General features: G+C 38.4%; 2 protein-coding genes across 2 annotated transcripts; both read left to right on the forward strand.

The window, feature by feature from the left end:
• The first annotated feature begins 227 nt into the window (after positions 1 to 227).
• LOC107582933 (prolactin-like) lies at positions 228 to 4,165 on the forward strand. Its single transcript, XM_016268990.1, has 5 exons — positions 228 to 304; positions 519 to 697; positions 1,996 to 2,103; positions 2,513 to 2,692; positions 3,546 to 4,165. Exons 1-5 carry the CDS (start codon positions 283 to 285, stop codon positions 3,735 to 3,737), a joined length of 681 nt encoding a protein of 226 aa, XP_016124476.1. The 5' UTR covers positions 228 to 282; the 3' UTR covers positions 3,738 to 4,165.
• A 3,756-nt stretch (positions 4,166 to 7,921) lies between these two features.
• LOC107582835 (NUAK family SNF1-like kinase 1) lies at positions 7,922 to 20,402 on the forward strand. The gene is made up of 7 exons (XM_016268886.1): positions 7,922 to 8,368; positions 12,531 to 12,651; positions 15,319 to 15,470; positions 16,896 to 16,961; positions 17,033 to 17,152; positions 18,501 to 18,633; positions 18,726 to 20,402. The coding sequence occupies exons 1-7, from the start codon at positions 8,135 to 8,137 to the stop codon at positions 19,745 to 19,747; spliced, it is 1,848 nt and encodes a 615-aa protein (XP_016124372.1). The 5' UTR covers positions 7,922 to 8,134; the 3' UTR covers positions 19,748 to 20,402.
• Positions 20,403 to 20,856: the final 454 nt, after the last annotated feature.

Raw genomic sequence — 20,856 nt, forward strand, 5'->3', positions numbered from 1 at the left:
AGATGAGAGAGAGGGTTAAAGAGGTAAGAACGCAAAATTAAAGTGTGTAGCCTTCAGGGACTTCGGTGGAGGGAAGCGGCATTAGTCACCATCTGATAGAAGGAACGGACACAATGGACTATGACAATCACGCCATCATCACACACGCACACTTTCATGCCCGCCCCCTTCGTTCTTCCCTTCTCTTTAATGGCCAGATTCGTCCCTCAGCACCTAAACTCTGGGCACTTTAAATAGCAGTCCGACCCCTTGCTTTTCCACAACCTCTCCTCTCCTCTCAGTATGTCCAGGAGCCTGAAGCAAGGTATTTCTATGAACTGACAGAGGCTCTGATTCAAGGAGACCAGCTAGCTTTTGAAGCCCATGTGGCTGTCTACAGTTAGAAATCAGAAACTCTTTTTCAATCTGTGGATGTACTCTCCTGCTTTTCTCTGAGGAACTTAGATTTTCTCTAACCCTCTGCTCCTCTACTCTCTGTCTCTATTTCTTTCTCTCTTTGGGTTCGTTTCTGCCTGCAGTGGCTGTGCTGCTTGTGGCACTTCTGTGCCTGGATCTTCACAGCCGGGTCGGCTCTGCACCCATCTGCGCACATGGGCCATCAGGATGCCACGTCCCGTCCCTGGCAGATCTCTTCGACAGGGTCATTCAGCACTCTGCCAGAATGCACAGCCTCTCCAACGATCTGCACTCAGAGTTTGTGAGTCACATCTTTCTCTTCTTACTAATTGTTCTAATGCAACTGTCTTTGTAAAGTGAGGAGGCTGTAAAATGTTGTGCAGATGCTACAGTATCATATCCAAATTTTGTAATGCAAGAATGAATTGTAGGCAAAATGATCATGTATATCAAAATGCACAGTATATGAATTGCTCATTTGTATAACTATTACTTAAAGTTATTATCTAAATTAAATAATCTACTTATCTAAAAAAGGGGGAAAAAAACAACTTACTACATACACAAAAAATAGCATAAATTGCATAAACTGACTGAAATATTTTTTTCTTGTTAATACAGATAAAATCATCTCTTTTCGCTAATATCAACTAATTGTTCTAATGCAACTGTCTTTGTAAAGTGAGGAGGCTGTAAAATGTTGTGCAGATGCTACAGTATCATATCCAAATTTTGTAATGCAAGAATGAATTTTAGGCAAAATGATCATGTATATCAAAATGCACAGTATATGAATTGCTCATTTGTATAACTATTACTTAAAGTTATTATCTAAATTAAATAATCTACTTATCTAAAAAAGGGGGAAAAAAACAACTTACTACATACACAAAAAATAGCATAAATTGCATAAACTGACTGAAATATTTTTTTCTTTATAATACAGATAAAATCATCTCTTATTGCTAATATCATGTATGACTTTTTAGATAATAATTTAGATATTTATCATAATAGAATGTATAGCAACAAAATTAACCATTTTTGTTAATATCAAGTATTAATTAAAATGATAAACATTTAGATATTTAAAGATGCATAATAAAAATGCATAAAAGCATAACAGCGAAATTAACTCTTTTTGTTAATATAAAGTAGGAGTTTAAATAATAATAGACATTTTTTTAAATATTTTAAAAGTGCATCTGATCATTTTGAGATATTTTATAGTGCATAATAAAATGTATAACAACAAAATGTACTCTTTTTAACATCTAGTGTGAATTTAAATAATATTAGTCTTTTTAGATATTTAAAATGCATAATGAAAACTCAAAATTAACTACTTTTGCTAATATAAAGTTTGAATTTAAATAATAATGGACATTTTAAATATTTTAAAAGTGCATACAATCAATATTATTAATTATATACCATTAAAAGTTGACTAAAGTGATAAATAATGATTGTATTCTAACATTTAAATATAACTATATTTATATAAAATTGTACAATTAATAAACTAAACAACTATCTGCAAACTGAATGTGGCTTCAGGTTTTTTCCCCTCATCTTCTCTCCTTTTCTTTTTGTCTAAAGGAACAGTATTTCCTGCCCAGCAAAAACCATATTGGAAAGATCTACCGCAAGTGTCACACCTCCAGCATACTGACTCCAAACGGCAAAGAGAATGCACAGAAACTAGCTGTGAGTATAGCATTCTAATCAGCCAACATCCCCTTCCTAAAAAAACGTCCCCATTCGGATTGCAGGTTCAGCTCTAAGGTGCATTCATCACGTTGAGCATGTATGATTCTGCTGCCATTGCTTGTCATTAATGGACTGTGTTCTCTGATCCCACTGCTGTCTTATCACCTCTGTGCCCTTGAGCAAAGCACTTAACTGCAGCCCGTCCCAAGAGAACTGTCCCATCAATTAATGCACTTAATGTCACATCTGCTAAATTAAGTAACCCAGCAACCATCTCCTCAAACTCTCCAGTCTCATTAGTATATTATATATAGTTTCAGACGAATCAACACCTGTAGAAATGAGACTTCAAATACTGTTCTTGTCATAACTGTGGCTTTTAACTCTTTAAATTCTTGTGTGTCAGCGTGAAGAGTTAACGGAGGTGATTCTTAAACTGCTGATGGCCTGGAGGGACCCCCTGTTCCAACTGCACCAGAGCATGGCTCACCAGCAGGACTTCAACAGCTTCAGCAGTAACAAAGCCCTGGAGATGGGGGACATGGCCCATGAGCTGAGGAAAGGGGTGGAGAAAGTAGCTGAGAGGGTGAGTCACATCAAAGCAGGGAATAAGAAAAGGTGTGAGACACCTGTGTGATTGTATTTATGAGTATGTTGTGTCATAAGTTACTGCAGGCACTTTCCACAAGATCTTTGGTTTTCATACTATTCTAAGAATTAGAGTTGTTTTCTGTTGTGAGTATTAGATATGTTGGATCAACTATCATTGAACATAACATTAGAAATATTAGTGAAGAGTAGTTGGTTTTAAACACATTTTATCTTTCTATCCTCACTTACAATAATAATTTTAGCTTGTGTGTATACACCGATATACATATATATATACAGTATAAATTTTATTTTAGTATTATAATATTTCATTTTTTATAGGTAGGTTCGTTAGAATTTATTTTAATTGCTTTAGCATCTCTGTTAGATAAGTATTAGGTTTAAAGTGCAGTATTTTATCTCAATTTTGTAATGCAAATGTGCATTTTCTGCATATGTTTCATATAAATATAATAAAGTATGATAAAATAAATATGATCAAATTGCAAAATCCATGTTATGTGACTTGCAAATTATGACTATTACCAGAATCTAAGTGGAGAGAAAAGTGCATTTTTCAAAATATGTACATGTATAGTTAGCTAACCAATAACAAAACCAACATTTGGCCTCAAACTAATGGTTCCTACTAAGTGATATTTTTTATGACAAATTAATCAAATATTACAATTAATCAAACATTGGAACAGGGTTGAAAAAAGTAAAAATAAATAAAATATTCAGACCTGGTGTGGTTGACAAACAATTTGTGAACTTTGTGTTCCCTATTTGTGGAAAATGTCTGAAACGCTGTGATTCATTCATTGTTTCTCTCTTGTCCTCCTCAGATGAGAGTACTGGGAATGCTTGGCAACTCTGTGACAGGTCTGTCTGTGGCAGAAGCCATGCTTCCTATATCGGACAGCGGAGAGGCCATGAGCAACTATGAGCTCCTGTACTGCTTTCGCCGTGATTCTAACAAAGTCCAGAACTATCTAAAGATTCTGAAGTGCAGAATCGTACCCGAGCATGACTGTTAGAGAAAAAAAAACATGGGCCTTTCACCTGCACTAATGGACAGCACAATGGACACATGCTGCTCCCCACTTATCAAGCATGTTTGACTCTGCACTATCCGTTAAGACTTCACCAGATCCCAGTAAATAAACCTGACTTTTTGCATCGCTTCATACTCTAGTACTCCAAACCAATTCATTGCTATAACTATCCAAAAAGTACATAGTATGAGAGGGAGAAATTGTTTCGCCTCTAACAGGAAATTACCTTTAAAGTCAATTCATTCTTTAAAATATTTTTCTATGTACCAAGTGCTTACTATTTATAATTCCACAAGTTAAACTCCTCTTAATCATATTTTCATTTTATGTTTTCAAATTTGATCAGTGGCAAAACTAATTTTCGCTGAATGAACTGAGCTGCCAAAACGAAATGACAATAAAACTGTAGATTCTTCAGCACAGACACAATGTTTACTGTATTTATTAAAGAATTTGAATGAAACATATAAAAATGGTATTGCAACCACACTTCCCACCACACAACACTGGAGCTTGAAAATAATTCTGTAATATTCCTTTAATATATATATATATATATATATATATATAGTCTTTTAGTTTTATGATCGTATATGCATGAAACTTTTGGCAGATTTATAGATTTTCTCTTCGGGGATAAAAAGTATGTATAAATCTTGGACATTTTGCCATATAAAATGCTTTCTAATATTATCTGCAACCGACTATAGGAGCAAGTAGCAAATTATGGTTTGTGGCTGTGACGTGACTCGAGCCTGTTGGCCATCTATAAAAATATCTTTTTGATTTGCCCTGCCCACATTTCAACAGGAAATATGTCACCACAGGAAAGAAAACGGCATTTGACAAGCCATGTCATGTGGAATTTAAAAGTGAGATTGCTGACGTATATAAATGATATAAGAGTGATGTAAGAAATCATTTTAAATCTAAGAATAGAAAAATGTAGATCAGCATATCTGGATATTGCTGTGTGTCTGGAGGGTGTGTGAGTATGTTTGGTCAGTGAGGTAGGCCTTTGTGTGTATTGCACAATGCTCATCCATTCATCTACATGACAGACTGCTCAGGTCTCACCAGTCTCTGTAACTTAGTGACTCTAAGGGCAAAGCAACATTTCCTTTTAAGTGTGAGGCCACTTCCATACAGTAACACTAGAATAATGATGCTGCTATACAGTATGACATGATTTTGCACTGATAATTTTGATGATTTGATATCTAGCATAATTTGAAAATATAATGATTTACTTTGTTACTCTCATATAAATTTCAATTAAAATATGAAATCGCACCCAAATTTTAACAATAGTTGAGGTTACATTGCTTGACAAATTCCACTGGGGTGTAATGTGTGTATATATATTTATATATTTATAATATAATTTATTAATTTTATTTAGCATCAATGCATTCAACTGATCAAAAGTAACAGTAAGACAAAGATGCTGTTATGAATTTTCTATTCATCAGGAAAGAATTACAGTTTGAAATACATTGAAATATGAAATATATCACATTTGTACTTTACATTTATGAAATATATTTACATTCATATATATTCAAAAATATTCAAAACAGTTAATTGTAAAACATATTTCACTATATTACTGTTTTTTTGTATGTATTTTGATCAAATAAAACAAAATGTATAATATAATAATAATACATATATTATTTATTTATTTATTTTTCTACAAAACTAATATTTCAAACACTCTTGACCATTTTTCAGAATTAGAAACATTCATTCAAGTACAGTATATCCAAATTTTTAACCTTTAGTAGGAAATCTGATAGTCACTACAATAGATTGCATTCCCATTCATAGCACTGTCAGAGATAATATATGGATATACTGTATATTTGCTATTATGCAATTTACACTAATATGCAACTCAATACTTTGGCTTTCATGTCACATCTAATAAAATGATGCATCTTCAGACTGCCTGACTGTGTGGATAGTGTGTATGACACAAACCCTATAGACAAACCACTAATCTAGGATGATGGAAATGGAAATATAAAGGAAAATCAAGAATGTCATAGTAATGTACAACACGTGCCATGCCACAGGCAAAACAGTAAGCACCAGTCACAGTACATTCAGAAACCATGATTATTCATTTCCTGTACACCACAAGGATTGAATCATGCAGATCTGACTGATGTAATATGAGCTAATGACCCCCAAGGTCTTCTAGCGATCAAATCAAGACCTTTCACTAACCTTTTTAGGGTAGAAGAGATATTGCATACTTGTCATCTGACTGTCAATCCCAGAATGCTCAGCTCTCAGATTGACTCTGGTTGGTAACATCAGCTGCACATCAGCCATCATATCTCATTTTAGGGGCTGACCATCAAAACCTAGTCCAGCATACCAGAGGACAATGATCCACTTCTGTGGCAGACTAAAGACCATGTAAGCATTTACTATATAAAAAAGCTTTTTCAGGTCTGATATTTATCTTTAATGCACTTATTGTTTATTACATTAGTGACAAATCAAATTCCCTGAAAATCTATGGCTATTATACTCTAATTATTGCTAACCCATATAGTACAGTATGCAAATACTATTGCATGCTTAGAATATCAAGATGACTTATTTGTTAACATGCAAAACAATCCTTGAGCTAAACTTGACCTTCCATTTGCAGTATAATGGATGAAGGACATAATATCATGTGATGAGGTCATGTGACAAATATAGTAAGGTCACATAACAACAAATGCTACAGTTTGAAACGTTTAGCGTGCAATGTCTTCAGTTCCACTTACTATTTTTAATTAATAGGGCAGCATCCAGTATATACATAGCCTGCACTGCATAATAACTATTTTGTGGAAAATGTCTCACAGGAGTCTTGAGATCAAGTTGAACGGTTGCATACTAAACGCTTTGCCAAATTTGAGTATCCTGGCTATGCACAATACACTCACTTCAGAAACACACATTCTGAACACAACCTATTTTAGTGCCTCCATATGGTGGCAGTACATCCAAATGATCCCAGTATATGACCGCCGAAGAAATATCGTGCTGTTGCTAGAGAGCGCTACTGAGCCATATTTTGCTCACTGTGCGTAATGTTTGCTACTGTCCTGAGAGCTACCAAAGTTTAGGATCGCAACACAAACAAACACAAGCAGTGGACTACAGAAGAACAACCCGACATTAAGGATATTATGCAATTGCTAGTGGATTTCAAGGAGATACAAACCAGAGATTCTTCATTAGAAAAAACATTACTGCAATGCAATGCAATGCATTAAACCTAGTCAATATCAGCATTAGTACACAAAAGATATACACAAAGAGCTTACTTACATAGAGATAAAAATAGTACAATGTTCTTAGAGTTCATTAATGAATTGTTTGTTTGTTTGTTTTTTATGTATGTAGGCTATTTATTTACGCAATAAATCCATTATTTGTTTATTTTTTTTAATCCATGTGCTTTTATTTTATTGAAGCTTACATAACATTTTGTAGAAAAAATGCAAATAATATTTGTTTATTTTTTTTTCACTTCACCTTATTTTCTGTTGTCTGTTTTTGTACTTCAGCGCTTAAATACTTAAAGTAGCCTACCTAAATACTTTTATGTCAATCATATCAAGCTTTTTTAATACTGAGATGAGCAATACTGTTGCTCATTACTCAGTTCAGTCATATTTTTAATTATTGTTATATTGTAATTATTTTGTTGAACTATGAATTGCTGCAAAACACATATTACATGCAACTGGAAATGCTTTAGTTCCTAGAAATGTACAGTTACTAGTCATGCCAATAAAGCACATTAAATTGAAGAATAATTAAGAGAGAGTGATGAAGGGAAAGCACTGACCAAACCTAATAAAATACAATTAAGTGTTCTCCATGACGCTATTATGCCATTATTCCATTAGGAGAGAGAGAGAGAAAGATTTATTATTTTTTATTTATTTATTTATAATAGTTTTTATTTTATATATATATATATATATATACACACACACATACATGTATATATATATATAAAATACATATCTGTTTTAGATTCAATGTAAACACTATGCTTTGGTTTACTCTGTTACTCTGGAGAAAAGGGAAGAGGAGGGGAGGAGGAACCCGCGCCGGTAGTGGGATGGACGGGTAAAGCATGGAGTCCGCTGGCGCATATTTGAGCTGCCAGAGGCGAGACGAGCACTTCACCGATGAATGAGTGACGGGGTCGCTCTTCTTAGACGCCCCGTACAAATCCCAGACCCCATTCATCAGCTTTAATATCGCCTAAACACCGAGTGTGGGATATTTGTGACTTTCTATAACGGCTGAGCGCCGATCTTAAGATTTATCGAGCATCTGTGCACATCGCTGAGGAAACCATGGAGACGGAATCATCCCAGTTAGGGAATAACGAAGCGAATGAAAGTGAGCCTCTACCGGTGGACTATCCCGGAGGAGAGATGCCAGCCTCTCTCGGTGTACGGAGAGGGTCCAGCGTGAAGAAACATCACCACAAACACAACCTGAAGCACCGCTACGAGCTGTTCGAGACGCTCGGGAAAGGAACATATGGAAAAGTGAAGAAAGCCATAGAGAGGCACACTGGACGAGTGGTGAGTTTACCAACATGAAATGACTCAAAGATAGCTCTTTCAAACCTCAAGAGATCTTATTAAGTTCTAAGATAGGTATCAACTTCGTTTCAGATGTTTCTCCTACTCTAAAATTCTTTGAGATAAACAGACATGAACATACAGAGCTATAAAATGAGTTTTGCATCTTGTCAAATTGAAGTCTTGAAAATGTGGTCTTTTCCCCATCACTCTTAGAAATAAAGGTTCCAAATGGGGGTTTTCACAGTGATGCCACAGAAGAACCTTTTTTTTATTATGAAGAACATGTTAATAAGAACCTTTTCACTATTAAGAACCTTTTGTGAAATGGACAGGTTTCATGGATGTTAAAGGTTCTTCATGGAACCATCAACATCAACAGAGAACCTTAATTTTTAAGAGTGATCATGGAGAAGCAGAAAACTATTCGTCTCATTGTCCTATGGGATTGAACAGAGATATTAGAGAGATCTCATTTGTGATTATCCTTTCATATGGGAGATATTGTGTGTGTTTCACTTGCTATCAATTGACATAATTAAACATTCCTTTGAAACATTGGTGAAAGTTAATGCGCCCATAATGACCATCATTACATGCACCATTTCACAGGGCAAGTGCTGTCTTCCGTTCCTCAGTGACAGGGGTCAGCTCATTTAGGTCATATAGGAGTTGAGCAGGTCAAAGGTTTCAAAGCACGATAGGTATGTTTATGTTGCAAGTAACCTAAGCTCCCTTACGTATTACTCTGGATTCACCACCATCGCTAAGAAATGCATGACATCTGTAGAGCAAGTGAGAAAAACTAGGATAAACCACTTTTGTTTTGGAACTAGGTCAGTGCATTAATCCCAAGACAGATCTGCTTCTTGAGTGGGGCAGATATGGACCTAGTGGGTCAGAGCTGTGGGCGAAAAAATGAAGCCTTATGTCAACAGCTGCTTGAGCGCAGGATGCTCTTAGAGTCACGTCCGGGACTTGGTAACCTAATAATGGAACCACTTAAGAGCGTTTCCTCTGAATTTGCACCGTCCGACTAGACAGAAACATTAGACAGTGTGGTTATGTGGAGACCAACACAACTAGTTGTGTTTTCAGTGTCAATGACCAATGCTAAATCTGAAGGGTGCAGATAAACTCAAGTGTTTGTATGGTGATGACTTTGGCAGCAGCAAAGAATGTTCCAGCATATACATTTTGAAAACTTTTCCTGCAAACACATTTGTGACTGAGCTTCAGTCATTTGCTTTTTGAACTTAATGGGGGTTCGGTGATAAAAAAAAGACAGGTAGACATTGTGGACGGGGACAGATGATAAAGTATCATGCACAAACTGATCAATTTTGGAGTTGCAGTCTATTGTCTGAATGGACCGATGGTTGAATCTAGGAATGCATGACTCACGCTAGTAGCAAAGGAAAGAATTCATAACATTATGGGATGAACTGAACCAGAACAATTATTTTGACTCTTTGCATGTGCTTCTTTAAATACATTGTCTTGACAACAAAGTAAAATTTGATATTAGAAACATTTTTTCCACACTAAAATACTTTTTTACATACATATTGTTTACATCTTATGGCTATACTATAGAAACCGTATTTTAGTGTTTATGGACTGGCTCATTTAAAAAAAGAAAAGAAAAAAAAATGAGGGTCGAGTTAAAATTCATTTTTGTGGTTATGCCAAACAATCTGTTCAGTACTACTCTACTCGCGTTTTGAATCGTCAGTGACAAATTCTTTAATATAAAAAAACCTACTTACAGTCTGTGAGTCAGAACAGCCAGCATTGTAGTCTACTCTACCAGGATCAGGAAACAGTCCTCCATAAAATGTGCTGCACACATCTGAATATTTGGGTTGAACTGTTCTGGAACAGTGTTGTAAATACAACTTAACCACTGATTTCTAGTTGTGTCCTCTTTTGGAAGGCCAAACAATGTAGTTTCGCTTTCACAATGAAACACACAACGTCACACACGGCGGGCTTGAGTGAGCGACGGCGGGCTTGAGTGAGCGGAGGCCGGCGGACTAGAGTGAGCAGCGGCCGGCGGATTCGACAAAGGAGTGGCCGGCGGGCTTGCGGCAACCACATGTGACGACCCCGGGCTGGACTCCACTTCATCCATGGTGAAAGCCGATCCGGCGATCCACAGCGCAAAGTTTATGTATTTCCTCAGCGACCAGCACGGATCAGCTCCAGGCATGACGAAGCAGATATCGTCCTCTTTTGGAAGGCCAAACAAAGTAGTTTCGCTTTCACAACGAAACACACAGCTCTTCACGACATAGCGGCAGCAACAATACTACTGTGAGAATAAAAGTTACGCCTTCTTTCTTTGCATGAACATTTGGGCGGCGTTATGCAAATCTTCCCACATCGTGACGTAGACATGTGGGGGGGTGTTAGAACGAGCCGTTTTAGGTAGGCGTCTGGGATGACTGGGATGACTCTTAACTTTTATAAAGAATATCTCTTTGGATTTGAAACTTTAGTCTTTGCAACTTTACAGATCTTCTTTATGCACCAAGAGCTTGTATCACTTCAAAGAGAAAGGAAAAATTGAAATCGCATCATATGATTTATACACTTTAAACACATTTATCACAAGCTCTGTACTATGAGTATTACATAAGTCACTGATAAGGCTGTAACATGCAATGCATGCATTGTAGATGTCATCAGACAGTAAAACAATGCATTTGCAGGAACACAATTTTGCCCCTAAAAGGTGTGGGTTGGCAGTATATCGGGGTTGTGAACTGCACGGGCTGGACAGGAAGTCAGCTCTGTCAGCACCACTTCCCCTCCTGCATGTTTTATGAGTCAGTGGAGGAACAGGCTGCAAACTTCCTGCAACTTTAATCCCTCCTCATGACCACTCAGATTTAGCCAGGCAGAAATCTTCTCAGCATCCTCAGCACGCATATAAAGGATAAGACTTTAAGATATAGAGTAAATACAATTAATTTACCAGCTAAAACAGTTTATGCTCGAGATAACATTGCATTATCTAAAAAAAAGTAAATATGTAAAAATGAAAAAGAGGTTCTTTGAAAGCAGGCCTTTGAGCACTGACACATCTCTGTGATAGAGCCTGTTTGGGAGCTGGTAAATGGGACATTTAAAAATAACTTCTGTGGTGCGCCTTCTCCCGAAAAAGCCATTCACCTTCACACAAACCCATTTTTGCTCAAGGTTAAGCCACTAATTCCCGATCTAGACTCCCTTAGCTTACCAAAAAAACATCTCTCTCCAGAACTTCCAAAGAAAAAAAAAAGTACTGAAATAAATTCAATGCTTTCTATAAGGAATAAAATAATTTATATGATTTATGCATCTTTTAAATGACTATATACATAGTTCATAATAATTAAAGCATATTATCACCGTACAATATTATATTATTCATTTTAATTACATTTATTGTATCTTATCACACTATTTTGAAGATACGTTGTTTAGTCCATAATTTATTGTGAAAAATAATGTATATTTTATTATAAAAGAAACACTATTATAGTTTTTGTTAATATTTTGAATTCAATTTATTTCTGTTTTTGTAATTCGCTTATAATTTTTTTTGCTTTTATACATTTTTAGTTTATTTTAGTACTAAATGAAAAAGCAAATAAAAGTTAAACTAAATTAAATGAGAAATGTTGCCTTAGCTACTAGCTGAAATAAAATAAGTTTTGTTATATTTTATTTTAATTCATGTAATAATTTTAGTAAACTATTATAACCCTAGTGAGTCCATGTTGAAACCAACTATAATAAACTGCTCTGCAGGTTAAATAAAGAGAGTGCCTACTTGGTTAGTTCAGCAAATTTGTGGGTCACCTGACCGCCTAAGACAGGAAGTACTTTCCTGTGAACTCCTTGACACCATAAAAGGGAATAGGCTCTTCTGTTTCTATGATCTATGACCCCCCGAGCCAGGATGCCACTGGAACACAAATATCATCAATCAGACTTTTTGCAACTTTTGACCCTCATTTTCATCAATACTACTCAATCAAACTGAAAAATTGAGCTACTAAACCAAGAATCCATCAATATTTTCTAGTTACTCCAGTCAAAAGATTCATTAATATTAGTTTGCCTAAACGCTAATGTGCTTCATAGTTGATTTTACTTGTTTGTTGGTTTTCAGGTGGCGATTAAATCCATCCGAAAGGAAAAGATTAAAGATGACCAAGACATGGTGCACATTCGCAGAGAGATCGAGATCATGTCTTCTCTCCGCCATCCACACATCATCTCTATATACGAAGGTAGGTCTTTTTCTCACCGCTACACTCTTAAAAATAAAGGTGCTTCAAAAGGTTCTTCAAGCGATGCCATAGAAGAACCATTTTTGGTTCCACAAAGAACCATTCAGTCAAAGGTTCTTTAAAGAACCATCTCTTTCTTACCTCTTTATAATCTGAAGAACCTTATTTCGCCACAAAGAACCTTTTGTGAAACAGAAAGGTTCTTCAGATGTTAAAGGTTCTTTATGGAACCATTTAGACAAAAAGGTTCTTCTATGGCATCGTGAAGCACCTTTATTTTTAAGAGTGTAGTCTTAAAACACTCTCACTGAGACACCACAACTCCACTTCATGTATTCAGAAACAAAGTACACATCAAAAGTCTACAAACCCCCTTCACTTTGTTTCTCAACATGTGTAAAGTCCACACCCTTTGCTGCCCAGTGTGGTTTTTCTCAACATCCAATCATCTTTAGATCAGTTGCCCTCATGTTTTATTTATGCGATCTGACCGCACCCTGCTAGCCCAAGGGTGTTGATCAGGCAAATGTTGTTGGGGGTGTAAACTCTCTAATGGAGATGAATCGATTGCATTGAAGTCATTACAGTCCTGCAGCAATCAGCATGTTTGAAATGTCCCATGCCTCTCAGAACATAAATCAAAAACCCATCAAATTAGGCCCGGGCGCAACGTGCCTTGAACGCGATACTCAAAACAAAGACTTGACAAAGCTGCTTTATCTCCATGCTCACAGAGAGAGACGCCACGGCTGTGGACTCACGCCGCGCTCTCAGCCAGGGTCCATTATTACTGACCCTGGATCGGTCTGAGAGTCTGTGCCAAAACGTAGCGTTCAGTCTCCTATGTCTAATACGGATTAGTCGAGAGAGGTAATTACTCAGTGCTAGCTTCTAGCGCTGGTTTCAGATCGGGTTCAATGTCTTGAACATGAACTTAACTGGTTTTCAAAGGTTATTCCAGCAATCCGGGATAGTCCTAGACATTCAGCAGGTGTCCAAATACGCATGTTGTTGAAAGTGACACCAAGAGAGCCAAAGGAAACCCACCTGATCAGAGGGATTCTTCATTGTCTATTTGGTCCACTGACCATCACTGTGACAACCAGCCTTTGGGCAGTAAACAATGAAGAGTCGCTGTGGAGATGCTCCTGCTGTATCAGCAGAAGGTCGAGGAGGATCTGAATGGAGCAACAGCTTCACTCCCCTGCCAAATAAAAACAAAGATTTGTTGAGGTCCGAGTGTAGTCTTAAAACACTCTCACTGAGACACCACAACTCCACTTCATGTATTCAGAAACCAAGTACACATCAAAAGTCTACAAACCCCCTTCACTTTGTTTCTCAACATGTGTAAAGTCCACACCCTTTGCTGCCCAGTGTGGTTTTTCTCAACATCCAATCATCTTTAGATCAGTTGCCCTCATGTTTTATTTATGCGATCTGACCGCACCCTGCTAGCCCAAGGGTGTTGATCAGGCAAATGTTGTTGGGGGTGTAAACTCTCTAATGGAGATGAATCGATTGCATTGAAGTCATTACAGTCCTGCAGCAATCAGCATGTTTGAAATGTCCCATGCCTCTCAGAACATAAATCAAAAACCCATCAAATTAGGCCCCGAGCGCAGCGTGCCTTGAACGCGATACTCAAAACAAAGACTTGACAAAGCTGCTTTATCTCCATGCTCACAGAGAGAGACGCCACGGCTGTGGACTCACGCCGCGCTCTCAGCCAGGGTCCATTATTACTGACCCTGGATCGGTCTGAGAGTCTGTGCCAAAACGTAGCGTTCAGTCTCCTATGTCTAATACGGATTAGTCGAGAGAGGTAATTACTCAGTGCTAGCTTCTAGCGCTGGTTTCAGATCGGGTTCAATGTCTTGAACATGAACTTAACTGGTTTTCAAAGGTTATTCCAGCAATCCGGGATAGTCCTAGACATTCAGCAGGTGTCCAAATACGCATGTTGTTGAAAGTGACACCAAGAGAGCCAAAGGAAACCCACCTGATCAGAGGGATTCTTCATTGTCTATTTGGTCCACTGACCATCACTGTGACAACCAGCCTTTGGGCAGTAAACAATGAAGAGTCGCTGTGGAGATGCTCCTGCTGTATCAGCAGAAGGTCGAGGAGGATCTGAATGGAGCAACAGCTTCACTCCCCTGCCAAATAAAAACAAAGATTTGTTGAGGTCCTATTTTTTCCATCAAGATTTGCAAGATAAACACTTCTCTGATTGGTTTAAATGATGGCTATTAATCTAAGAGCTGCTACTAAGAAAACCGTGTTATGCAAAACACATACCTTTTATTAGAACGGGAATGTTTATGCCACCATCCAAGATCACGTACACCAAATCTCACTTCCTCACTGCACTTAACACCTGTTAGCAGTTGTGGTCTCGCTTGCAAAGACAGCTCCTAATCGCCATGATACTAACTAAAGCCAGACTCGCTGGCGATTTTGACTCCTACATACTGGCAACGGCCCAACAAAAGCTTGAGCCAAACTGTTAACAGTCAATGACAGAGAGCTTAATCTAGAGAGCGGGACATAATGGAAATATGCTGTTTTCATTTCCATGCGCAGTCTCTTTAACATGCAAATGCCTATAATGCAATGATGTTGAGTAACCTAATCAACCGCTGTTGTATTTGCTTCTATTCGCAGTGTTCGAGAATAAGGATAAGATTGTGATCGTGATGGAATATGCCAGTAAGGGTGAGCTGTACGATTACATGAGTGAGCGCCGAAGGCTCAGCGAAAGGGAGACCAGGCACTTCTTCAGACAGATCGTCTCTGCTGTTCATTACTGCCACAAGGTGAGGGTGGAACTGGTGGAGCCATGTGGTGAGGCAAATTAAAAACTAATTTGCTGACCTTCATGTCATTCCAAACCGGTATGACCTTTCTACTGGGAAACAAATAAGAAGATATTCTGAAAATTGTGGGTTTTGTGGTCCATAGAATGAAAGGTGGCATTTTGGACCCCATTGACTTTCATTATATAAGCAAAAACAGTTGAAACATTCTTCTAAATAACTTTTGTGCGTGTGTGTGTTCCATTAAAAAATAAAAGTCATAAAGGTCAAACAAGGTGAAAAAATGAAGACAAAGATATTTTCTGTATTATAGAAAAAAAAGAAATAACAAAACAACTAGTTTAGGAAAAAAAACCAGCCAAAGCTTGTTTGCTGGTCTAAGCTTTGGCTGGTTTTAGAGGAATTTTTGCTCTTTTCAGATCAGCTTGGCCACCCCAGCCAGACCAGTTTGGGTAGGTTTGGGGGCTAACTTTAACCAGCTAAGCCCGGCAAATTAGCTGGTTTTCAGCAGGAATATTGTAAATATATCCTCTACTGCATTTCTTGCCTTTAACCTTATGTAGCTAAGGTACTTAGACTTTAACCATGACTACAGTTACATTATAGCACAGCGTCTCGTACCTTAAAGCCTCTCGAACTAAACAACTGACATCTGTGGAATGTTCACGTGCAGCCGCACATGAGTTCTCTATAGAGTAAATAAAATAATTTACTGAATGAAGGAGGACTTGTCATGATATGAGAGGGATAAACTAAACTTCCAAGAATGTCTCGGTGCGAAAGGTTGTGGAGCCAGAGAGCAGCTGTGTTCTTCTGTCCTGATGCCAAACCCCTCCTCATCTCCGATGTTTCCCACTTTCCAAGCGTGATATACTTCAAATTGGCCTCTCACATTGATCCAGCACATATTTCTTCATTGTTTTCTCTTTTATTTCACATTTTAGAGCATATTTTTCTAGTTTTATAAAGATTAAGTGTAGGATTAATGCAGAAGATGTCGTTCCTAGATCAGTACAAAGGGTCAGCCGGTACCCGGGGCCGTGTCAGCTGGAAACTGAAACGCCCTGGGGGAATTCAGCCTGGTCTTTGCCTTTGTTTCTATACAGCTGGGATGATGATGTCATCAACTCAGCTGGGGGTTTCCAAGGAGGTCGTCCCAGAAAGAAGGGAGGAGATACACAGATCAGGCCATTTGACGGTCGGGTTCTTATACGGGATGAAGGGAAATGTCACTTTTCCCTTTCATAAAATATTGCTGTCGTCAAAGAATAGCAAGAGACTAAGAAGTTCATAATGTATTTATTGTTCATTACAGAGTTTTGTAGGACATCATATATGACAAACATAGCTGGCAGCTATTTTTTTCTATGATGCCTGTGAGAAAGAAGTTGATCTAAAAACAATGATTTTGATGATGTCTTACAGAACGGAGTAGTACACCGAGATCTCAAGCTGGAAAACATTCTCCTGGATGACAACGGAAACATTAAGGTATGTTGCGATTTTCCTCTAGTAATTTGTTACTCAATAACAGCCTTTTCTGACTCGGTTTTATATTCCAGATTGCAGATTTTGGTTTGTCCAACCTCTACCACAAGGACAAGCTTCTTCATACATTCTGCGGCAGCCCGCTTTACGCTTCCCCTGAGATTGTGAACGGACGACCGTATAGAGGCCCGGAGGTACATTATGAACTAATATTCTCCAGTGATGCAACCCTACATTGTCATTTAAGAGGCCTTCATTTTTCACCTTTAAAAAATGTGGGCTTGGAAACACAATCACATATTTCCTGTCTCAAAAGATAAGAGAGAACAAAACACAGATAACAAAGAGAAAGAGAAAGTGTTTCCAACACATATCTGAAGGAGGCAAGACCACCCCTCATTCCACATCCAAACTCAGTCACTCCCCACACAGGAATCGCTTCACAGGCCAAGTCAGTCAGTGTGCCCAACATCCTCCATAATCCAGTGAGAAACAAAGACTTTGCCAAAAAGAATGAGGACTAATCTCAAAGCTATTTTCAGGATATCAAGCATTCTTATAGCCCCTTCATGGTTCCTAATATTTAATAGCCAAACACTAAGCCTGTCTGGAACACAGGAATATATCAAAATTCCCATACTTTTTTTCTGTTTTTTAATGTACGATGACACATGCAAGACTCTAAAAGCCTTTGGACATTCAATCATACACACTCACAATGATCCCCCTGGTCCCTCAATCATCCTTACATAACTGGAGACCATGGGAAAGGCAGCGTTCTTCTCGCTGGTCAGAGATCAGTGGATCAGGGCCAACAATCACAGAGTTTCTCACATCTACTCAGGGTTAGACAGGTCTGGAGTTTGGGGAGTGGACGCTTCCTACGCTGTAATCAGCCATTGTTTCCCCTAGATACCTCCTCATTCCTGGCCTGCACCCTTGGCTAATTAGCAGAGGAGCAGCAGGGTCAGACGACATCGGGCACGAGAAATTATTAAATAACGAGCAGGAATTATGATGGCAGTTTCTGCGCAGATATATGTGAGATTACCTATTGTTCTCATACATTAGGTGTACAATGACAGCTTGATTAGATGTTTATAAATATAGGTGGAGTTGTCTTTATGGCCCAGGCAGGAAAATAAAATAATACAACCTTTTAATCTATTGATAAATGATGGCAAGAGTTTACCGTCACATGCTCAACTAGTACACAGGTTAACCGGGTCTGTGAAGCCGTTAATTAAATGAAAAATTATACACAAAAAAGAGCATCATGTTGATAATATTGTATTTATATTAAAATTATAAAAATATTAAAAATGTATATTAAAAAGTCAATGTATAATACAGTATTTGATTTAACTATGTATTTTATTTATTGACATTTATATAATTAATAATAATAAAAAACATTGTTAGTAATTCATACTAACATACAAAGACAAAAACTAAGATTGAAACAAACAAAAGAATTCCATAAACCATTTTCAACTGTATCTCCCAGTGGACAAATTTATCAGTGTGGGGTTGTTTTGACAGGTTGACAGTTGGGCGTTAGGCGTATTACTCTACACTCTCGTCTACGGAACAATGCCCTTCGATGGAGGAGACCACCAAAGACTCATTCGCCAAATCAGCAACGGAGAATACAGGGAACCACCACAGTCATCAGGTATGTGTCTTCTCGATTGACATTTCAAAGTCGTCTGAACCCAAATGTCTCCAAGTTTCCTGAGCGAGTTTAAATCTCTCCATCCTATTCAGACGCTCGTGGTTTGATCCGCTGGATGTTGATGGTTAATCCAGATCGCAGGGCTACAATTGAGGACATTGCAAATCACTGGTGGGTGAACTGGGGCTGGAAATCCAGCGTGTGCAACTGCCAAATGCAAAGGGAAAACAGCTCGCCCATGCTGGCCCGCTTCATTGACTGGCAGAACCGCACCGAGGTCCGTCCAGGCAAAGTTCAATGCCCAGAGCCTGGTAACATTAACAATGTCACTAATACAGCCTTGACTCCAGCCCGGCGTCTGAGAAAGTCCATGAAGGAGAACGATGGTGGGATGTGGGGTGTTGCAGAGGAGAAGCCAGGCCTCAAGAGACCAAAGAGCATCCTGAAGACTCGGGCGACCAGTGGAGACCAGCGGTCCCAGAGTCTGTGCGAAGTAGAGCTCAGACGGTCCATTTGCTACCAAGACGTCGAGTCCGGCTCTAGTCCAGAGCCAGAGGACACGCTGGGTGGCTCGCCAGCCAAAATGGTGTCCATGTTACCCAAGAAAGGCATTCTGAAAAATAATCAGCAGCGTGAGTCTGGGTATTACTCCTCGCCGGAGCGCAGCGAGTCCTCCGAACTGTTAGGGGGTGCCACTGTGCAGCCTCCGAACAGCTCACCACCCAAACGGACTGTCGGGAGGAAAGGTATACTGAAGCGTAATGGGAAATATTCCACACACAGTGCCGTAGGAGTCCATGGGGAGGTCCCGGCAGACTCAACTGTCTCGCGGAGCCAAAGCAGGCCATCTAGCATCTTGTACGAGGAGAAGGGTCTCTCCAGCATGGGGTTGGACTGGCCTCCCGCCTCTCCGAAACCCAACATCCGGGGCTCGCTGTCGGCCGAAGACTTGCTGCAGATGGCTGGGTTCAGGGGCCTTCAGACCAGTGGAAAGGGCATTCGCAGCCCTCCCAGTTCCCCTGGAGACAATGGCAGCTTCTCCTTACTGGGCGATCTGGATGATGTTACCCAGGTGTACCAGAAAGCCCTGGACATCAGCAGCCAGCTAGGCTAGACTTGGACAAAAAGGCAAAGAGACTGGAAGAGTGAATGATTCCCAGCTTGTCCTTCTCATCACAGTGCTGCTGGGTAAATGTTTACAGGTCGAGAAGCGGGACATTTCAAATCTCCATTCACCAACTCGTGTTGATGAGCATTTCTCATGATATTCCTGTTTTAGACTCGACAGTTTAGGGGGAACAACCGAAGCACTTTAAAGCGGCTGTTCTCCGAGATGCAGCACGTAATGTCAGCTGGGATTTTGTTATTTAAATTATTTATCTGTCATTCATTTTTTTGGACATTTTGAAAACACCAAGGCCATTTCATAGTTTATGGGAGAACGTTTTCATCAATACAGGTCATGCATTATGAAAAGTGTTAGATAAACGCCATTTGAACATCTGTATAATAAATTTTAATTGTATTATACCAGCAATTTCAATGAAGTACATGCACAACAGTCCATCCGTAATGCTAAGACTTAAAGTTAAGGAGTGTTTTTGAGAATTTAAAAGACTTACGTTTATTATACAAAAAAATAAGGGCATTTTGTCTTTATTGTATTTTGTAAACCGTTTTGACAACACTTACAGAAAAGTAGCAAAAGGTACTGTACTACAGTACCACCATGGTTTTTGAACATATATTATGGTACTACCATGGTATAGTTGGTGGGGGCTAATTTATTATTATTTTTTTTTAAAAATACCAGTTAACTTTGGCAGCCCTAAAATATAACCAATAATAATTACAAGTAACTAAAAAACAGAAAAAAATCTAAAACTAAACAAATGTTTAAAATTCTAAATAAAATGAAATTCTAAGTTATAATAACTTTGCCTTGAAGTATAATTAATTTCAGTATGTACTATGGTATATATCAAAGTACCATCATATTACCTTCACTGTACCATGGTACTTTTTTGTAAGGGAAGTAACAAGATGTCATAAAAGGTACCAAAAATACACTGAGAGGATATCATGATCTCAGAGTTAATTTTAACCTGTTGTGACAGAGACGGAGTCATGCAAATGTTGACATATCTTTGAGATCAGCTAGAGAGCAACTAGTGCAACACAAAGCACAGGAAAGGTCAAAGGGCAAAGGTTGCATCAGTGTTA

Source organism: Sinocyclocheilus grahami, unplaced genomic scaffold (genome assembly GCF_001515645.1).
Source record: "Sinocyclocheilus grahami isolate Dianchi unplaced genomic scaffold, SAMN03320097.WGS_v1.1 scaffold1.1, whole genome shotgun sequence".
Classification (NCBI taxonomy): domain Eukaryota; kingdom Metazoa; phylum Chordata; class Actinopteri; order Cypriniformes; family Cyprinidae; genus Sinocyclocheilus; species Sinocyclocheilus grahami.

Bases quoted from the DNA above. Each gene is read 5' to 3' on its own strand.
- LOC107582835 (XM_016268886.1), top strand. From the start codon at position 8,135: ATGGAGACGGAATCATCCCAGTTAGGGAATAACGAAGCGAATGAAAGT. The intron at 12,652-15,318 runs GTAGGTCTTTTT...TTCTATTCGCAG, and splicing joins CATCATCTCTATATACGAAG to TGTTCGAGAATAAGGATAAG. The intron at 18,634-18,725 runs GTATGTGTCTTC...CATCCTATTCAG, and splicing joins GGAACCACCACAGTCATCAG to ACGCTCGTGGTTTGATCCGC.
- LOC107582933 (XM_016268990.1), top strand. From the start codon at position 283: ATGTCCAGGAGCCTGAAGCAAG. The intron at 305-518 runs GTATTTCTATGA...TTCTGCCTGCAG, and splicing joins GTCCAGGAGCCTGAAGCAAG to TGGCTGTGCTGCTTGTGGCA. The intron at 2,693-3,545 runs GTGAGTCACATC...TGTCCTCCTCAG, and splicing joins TGGAGAAAGTAGCTGAGAGG to ATGAGAGTACTGGGAATGCT.